Source organism: Otolemur garnettii, unplaced genomic scaffold (assembly GCF_000181295.1).
Source record: "Otolemur garnettii isolate 467f Iridium unplaced genomic scaffold, OtoGar3 scaffold00001, whole genome shotgun sequence".
In the NCBI taxonomy this organism is placed as follows: Eukaryota; Metazoa; Chordata; class Mammalia; order Primates; family Galagidae; genus Otolemur; species Otolemur garnettii.
The window spans coordinates 60,607,509-60,614,702 of NW_003852396.1; the positions used below are offsets into that span (position 1 = coordinate 60,607,509).

General features: G+C 42.9%; 1 protein-coding gene across 4 annotated transcripts in view; it reads right to left on the reverse strand.

The window, feature by feature from the left end:
• Positions 1 to 3,786: 3,786 nt before the first annotated feature.
• CD59 (CD59 molecule (CD59 blood group)) overlaps positions 3,787 to 7,194 on the reverse strand; it is a 23,726-nt gene continuing 20,318 nt past the window's right edge. For 2 of the 4 annotated variants that reach the window (XM_003781542.3, XM_012804210.2), the window contains exon 4: positions 3,787 to 4,742. In XM_003781542.3, the coding sequence (XP_003781590.2) occupies positions 4,534 to 4,742 (209 nt within the window). In that variant the 3' untranslated portion in view covers positions 3,787 to 4,533. The remainder of the gene's footprint in view (positions 4,743 to 7,194) is intronic. The other 2 variants (XR_001161211.2, XM_023509053.1) reach the window with 2 other exon arrangements.

Below are 7,194 nucleotides of genomic sequence, written 5' to 3' on the forward strand. Positions count from 1 at the left end.
CTTGCCTGGCTCCTGCAGTTTTGGGGGACAGGTAGTGCTTGTGGCTTGGAATGTAAGACTCACGATGTTTGAGTCTGGGACACTTTGTGACCATGGGAAAAATCATGCCAGCTTTCTAAACCTTAATTTTTTGATCTATAAAACGAAGACAATGTCCATTTCATAGGGTTGATTTGATGAAAATGTACATAATCAGTACCAGGGACACATGGTAGGTGCTCACTAAAGTGTCTCTATACTTATTATACAGCTGCTCATGGCTTTCTTAATCCCCCATTAAGCCCTGGCAAATTAACCAGGAAAATGGAGGAGAGGGGGGGTCCCTCCTTGAAAACCAAACTCACTCCAGATAATTTAGCAAGCCCGTCCCCGCTGAGGACATAATGACAATAAATGTAAAACAGAGGCCAATGTGTGCCAGGCATTTGTCTTAATTCATTTTTTCTAATAACTCCAAGCTATAAGTGCTATTATTCCCATTTTCTAGATGAGAAAATGGAGGCCTATAAGGTAAAGCAACTTGCCCGAGATCCTCAGCTGACCTATGAATGAGAAGGCTGGCTCCAGATGTCAGGCTCTCCACCACTCCCTCCTACAGCCTCCCCACTGTTCCCACAGTCCTCAGGGCAAGGCAGCTGCTTTCAGGCCTCACTCTTCATGCCAGAGAGCTCTAATTGGAAGTTGTTTGTGCCACAATTTAAGGGCCAAGTTATTCTGGGAAACCTAAAATGGTCTTATGATTCATCTCGTAAGTGCTGATCTGGACTTGGAGGCCTGGGCATTCCCATCGCATTCACAATGCTTCCTTTTTCTACAAAATTTCTGGAAAAATGCTGACCAGCCCTTGTTTTCCTGGGTCGATGTGGTCTTACACTCTTGCAGAGTAAGCAATTTCCCCCCTTCCCCCAAATAAGCAGAAGCCTAAAAGGTAGTTTAGTGGAATAGGGCATGCAGAGGCCTAGAAGATGAGAAAGCTGGCGTGACGCCCCATCAACAGGCATCAACTAACCGAGCTATCTTGGGCAAAATAAGTGTAGCTATTCACACGTTGTCTTGATAGCAGCACCTACTGGGTAGGCCTGTCAGGATTTACCTACAATGCACCACTGTAGACACCCACCTAGAAGTTAAGGTACTGAGTTCATTTACCCAATCCCAAGATAATATGCAAATGTATAAACAGGAAGCTTAAGTTTATGTAAGATTATCCATTATGAAAATTGTATGTTGAGTAACCTGTAAGTAATTTGAAAAGGAGTAATTTGACATAGTTCCTAACTATGTCAAAGTCAGTGGGGTAGATGTGTATGGTTCCCTGAAGGTCTCAGACTCGTAGCCTCAACCACCGTGTAATTCATATAACTAGCATCTTCATGATAGTACACGTCCTACCCACCCAACCCTTTCCAAATGTATTACCTCAAGACTCACAATAATTCTTTGAGGTAGGTGCAAGAAGCCAAAGCCTAGAAAGTTAAAAACAAAAAAAAACTTCTCCAGAGACAGATATAGCCAATTAGTGAAAGAGACAGGACTTGAACCCAGGTTCCTAAATACAAAATCCATGCACTTACCTGTTGCTATCCTGAAATGCAATATCTATGAGAAGCAGTGTGCATTTAGAAACAGGTTGTGGCAAACACAGTATTTTGAAATGATCTGTTTCCAGAAAGGCCTAAGTAGGTCCTGTTATGTTCATACTGTTGTGTAACTTTCCAGTTTAAAAGAAAGAAAGAAAGAAAGAAAGAAAGAAAGAAAGAAAGAAAGAAAGAAAAGAAAATCACCCCAAAACTGCACTTTGTTGTTTTCTAAGAAAAGGTAGGAACTGATTTCTTCAAAATGGAAAAGTATCAGAATCCCATTCCCAGTTTCTTTGCAAATTTAGATTGGCATACGTTACAAATGTTATGTGATAGGCAGGGGAGTAGAGTTTCTGATCGGAGGAGCTAAGTGTGAATCCTAGATTTGCAATTTACAACCTCAGTGACCTTAAGCAATTCAGCTAATTTAGCATAGTTTCCCCTTATGCAAAGTACAGATGAAACTATATGTAAAACAAAGAGCTTAGAACCCTGCAACAGGAAGTTGCCCTCATCACAATGAATGTCAAGACCGTACTCACTCCGGTCAGTACTGTGCCCTCTCCGCACATCGTGAACCCCTCAGAGACAATTGTTTGTATGCAGCAGAAACCAATGGGGGCTAATAGGCTTTGAACACTGATGAAGCACTTACAAGGACAAGATCAATTATCTGGCCCTGCTGAAGGCTCACATGCACAAGGCTGGTTTACTCTATCAAAAGGCTCAAAGTCCAAAACACCATGAGTTGGGCAGACTCTCATTTTTTCAGGATAAACACTCACTACATAGTAAGTCACAGGGCTGACTGCAATGGTACAAGAGGAATATGCATATATACCTTGAACCCCAATACTTCCAAAGTCAGGCAATGGGTCAGCATCCTTCAGGATGTGAGTTCCACTCACCTACCGATTGGGTATACCTTGTACCCATAGTTCATTCCTTAAAGAAGACCCAATGGGGTTATCACCCCTCCGTACTGAACATTATGACAGTTTGTGCAAAGGCTACGGGATCTCCACTTATCTTGCCTTTACAGCATTGCCTTTGGGTGCAGGTACTCTACTCAGTCTATGACATGTGCCACAGCAACTTTTTGCAGAAAGCAACCCCAAAGCTCAAGGCCATTTATAAGACCTTGCTGATTTTGATTACTCAGCAGACCTTTCCCTACACCCCCATCTAGTAGTACCCAGATTCTGCTGCAGAAAACTACCCTTTTCCCAGTGTAGTCTGGCAAAAAAAGTGGGTAGGTGACCCAAGATAGCAGTGAGACTATCTCACTCTGCAATCTAAATCTTGGGAGACCTTTGGAACTGCCAAACTCCTGGGTTTTTTTTTTTTTTTTTTGGTGTGTGGTTGAATGCCTCTACTCAGATTCGAAGAATTCATTTTCTTAGAACTCCTGTGAAATAAACTGCCTTTGTTTAGCCAGTGGCTGTGTTGGTTAGTACTTCCTTCAGGCAAAAAAATGTTCCAGTGAGGAGAGTCAGGCCAGTATATGCTGTCTTAGAGCAGAGAGTTAAAGTAAGGGAAAACTTTGAGCAGGCTGAGAACAAAGAGTACCAAGGTAGGTTTCAATGAGAGTCTCTCGTTTATCTTTGTTCAGGTGAACAAAACAGAACAAAACTGGCTCTGCCCAAGATCTTTTCCTTCGGTTGCTACCATGGAGAATATTGCATATGCTGGTATCCTTCGGAGCCAGTAACGATATTCATGGAGTTGATGAGATTTTATTTTCAGACAGGCATCATCCACTGCATTCAATTTGTCTAACAATAAGGAGGTTGGGTTTGTTTTTTTTTAAAGTTAATCAAGAAATGAAAGAATTCCTTCAATTTCTTAATGAGCAAAAGCCAGGCTATGGCATAAATAAAGCCAAGATCATGATGTAAATGTCAGGAAGTCTACTGAATTTTGAGAATTATTTGCCAGCGCCCAGGGGGGAAAGGAGAATCCTTGCCTTTGTGCACGGGGTGTGTCATATTTTAGGTGTATCATTTTAGGAAACCGGGAGTCAAGGGGCTGAATACAGACAGGCAGGGAAATCACAGGCCTGCAGATCTGCTGCTGTTAAGGATGACATCTCCAAGTCTCACACTGCCACCCCAAACGTTGTTCACCTTGCATTCATACCACACACACAGACACGCAGATGCTTCCTACCAGTCATATTCAAAATAAGCACACTTAGCATCATCAGTCACGTGCGGCATATAAGGTTCATTGTTTAATTGTGTGTGGCAGAGCCAAGGTATCCCATGGTTCCTATTAAAAAAAAAGGCAGAGGGAATTGTTTTAACTTATTATTAATTTATGCTATTAATTTTTTCCAGTGGAAGAATGCAAAGCCCATACAAAATTTAGAGATAGAACTCAAATGTCAGGTATCTTTCTATATGGACCTTGTGTTTCTTATCTCCTTCCATGCCAGGCTTTCTTGCCCTGCTCTTGCTGCATCCCCCCCCCAGACTGACGGCCCACATCTGGAACATCTGTGGTCACACAGGAGCCCTGAGGCTTAACAAACCATTCCATATATGAGAGAAGGCTTAAAAGAATTCCCCTGGCATAACTTTCCCATATGCTACTCATTCTATTCAACTATATTCAGGGAATCAGAGAGGTAATACCTAAGAGTTGCAGGGAACCTGTATAAGCTATCACTGCAAAGCTGGTCTTCCAGAGAGCAGAGGAAGAAGCATGATCCTAGTTCTAGTAACATCTGCTTCCCTCTTAAACTTCTTCCCTCAAGTGGGGCTTCTCTGCAAATAGAACTGGTTTTCAAAGTCTCGGAGTCCCTCATTCTCTTACTCAAGTTGCTGGAGCTCATTTACTTCTTCTCCAACAGACTCCAGATGGAGAATATAAAGCCTTTGGAATGCAGTAGCAAGGCAAGGGGGGGGGGATGTACAGCAGTGGGGGAGATTATAGGTACCCCTGGTGTTGGTCAGAGATAAAAGTTCCAGGCTGCTGCCAGAAAGGGGGTCACCAGCGCAAAAACTGTTTTCCCGGATAAGGTGGTCCCGTCGTTTTCAGCATGGTTACACAGGTCCTTACTGCAGCAGTAGTATCGCAGCTCATTCTCCCCTAAGAGCCGTGAAATGTCTGCAAAGTTGCAATTCTCAAGCTTCCAACACTGGTGATATACTCGTGGCCCTGTAGGGAGACACATACACAAGGGTGAGAAAGTAAATGGGTAGGGCCGGGCGCAGTGGCTCATGCCTATAATCTTAGCACTCTGGGAGGCCAAGGTAGGTGGACTGCCTGAGCTCAGGAGTTCAAGACTGGCCTGAGCTAGAGCGAGAACCCGTCTCTTAAAAAAAATAGCTGGGCATTGTGGCGGGCACCTGTAGTCCCAGCTATTCGAGAGGCTGAAGCAAGAGAATTGGTTGAGCCCAAGAGTTTGAGGCTGCTGTAAGCTATGATGTTATAGCACTCTATCGAGGGTGACAAAATAGGACTCTGTCTCAATTTAAAAAAAAAAAAAAACAGAAGAAGAAAGTCAGTGGGTAAAGTTCTGTATCTGCCTGTGTTGTGAAGGGGAAGGATTAAGTAAATGATATACCTCTAAATGGAACTTTACCATAAAATCAAGGCTTCATCAGAGCCAGTATAGTTGTGTGTAGGTAGGAAGGGGAGGCAACAGGCATTCACACTGTGAAGAGGGAAATCCGGTTACAGCTACCAAGATCCTAAACACCTAGCCCTTGTGAGCCAGCATTTCTACTTTTAGAGTTTAGCCTATAAAGTTACTTATAAGAGGGATTAAGATGTGCTTAGGAAAGGTCACTGCAGTACTATCTGTATAGCCAGAAACTGAAAACAAAACAAAACAAGTCCATTAATTAAAAAAAAAAAAAAAAAAAAGTCTGGCCTGGCACCTATGCTCAGAGATTAGGGCACTGGCCACATACACTGCGGCTGGTGAGTTCAAACCCAGGCCGAGCCTGCTAAACAATGACAACTACAACAAAAAAATAGCCGGTATTGTGGCAGGCGCCTATGGTCCCAGCTACTTGGGAGGCTGAGGCAAGAGAATCACTTAAGCCTGACAGTTTGAGGTTGCTGTGAGCAGTGATGCCACAACACTCTACCGAGGGTGACATAGTGAGACTGTCTCCAAAAAAAGTCTGAAGAAATTATGTTAGAATTCCGTACAATGGAATTCCACGCAGATAAGGAATGACACTGGCCTGCAGGTGCTGACATGAAAAGAGCTTCAATTTAAAATAAGATAGGAGGCTCGGCGCCTGTGGCTCAAGTGGCTAAGGTGCCAGCCACATACACCTAAGGTGGTGGGTTCAAATACAGCCCGGGCCCACCAAATAACAATGACGGCTGCAACCAAAAAATAGTCAGGCGTTGTGGCGGGTGCCTGTGGTCCCAGCTACTTGGGAGGCTGAGGCAGGAGACTCGCTTGAGCCCAGGAGTTGGAGGTTGCTGTGAGCTGTGATGCCACAGCACTCTACCCAGGGGGATAGCTTGAGGCTCTGTCTCAAAAAATAAAATAAAATAAAATAAAATAAAATAAGACAGGAAAAATATAGAAATTGGACTTCATCAAAAGTTAAAATGTCTATGCTTCAAAAGAACATTATCAAAAAAAAAAAAAAGACAACCCATAGAAAGGGAGAAATGTTTTCAAATCATATGCTAAGAGTCTAATATCAGGATATATATAATATTCTTATAGCTTCACCATACAAAGCCAAATAACCCATTTTAAAAGCAGGTGAAAGACTCGAATAGACATTTCTCCAAAGAAGATAAGCAAATGGCCAATCAGCACATGGCCATTAAGATGCTCAAAATCATTAGTCATGAAGACATTGCAAATTAAAATCACAATGACATAACATTGCACACTCACTAGGATGGCTAAGATCCAGAAAATTACCAGTAAATAGCAACTGCTAATGGAGAAACTGGAACCCTCAAACATTGCTGGTGGGAATGTAACATGGGGCATATATCCTGGAAAAGTCTGGCAAGAAGTTGAAGAGTTATTCATATAACCAAGTGACTCCACTCCTAATTGTATATACTTAAGAGAATGGAAAACTATGCTTACACAGAAGCTTGTACATGAATGTTCATAGCAGCCTTATTCAATATAGTTAAAATGTGGAAACAACCCAAATGTCAACAGACAAAATGTGGTATATCCATACAATGAATTACTGTTTGGCCATAAGAGAATGAAGTACTGATATACATGCTATACCATGGATGAATCTTGAAACCATTATGCTTAGTGGAAGAAGCCAGTCTCAGGCTGGGCATGGTGGCTCACACCTGTAATCCTAGCACTCTGGGAGGCCAAAGCAAGTGGAATGCTTGAGTACAGGAGTTTGAGATCAACCAGAGTAAGAGAGGGACCCCATCTCTTCTAAACATAGAAAAACTAGCCAGGGTTGTGCTGGGCACCTATAGTCTCAGCTACCTGGGAGGCTAAGGCATGAGGATTACTCAAGTTCAAGAGTTTGAGGTTGGCTCGGCGCCTGTGGCTCAAGTGGCTAAGGTGCCAGCCATGTACACCCAAGGTGGTGAGTTTGAATCCAGCCCGGGCCCACCAAACAACAACGATGGCTGCAACCAAAAAAAAAAA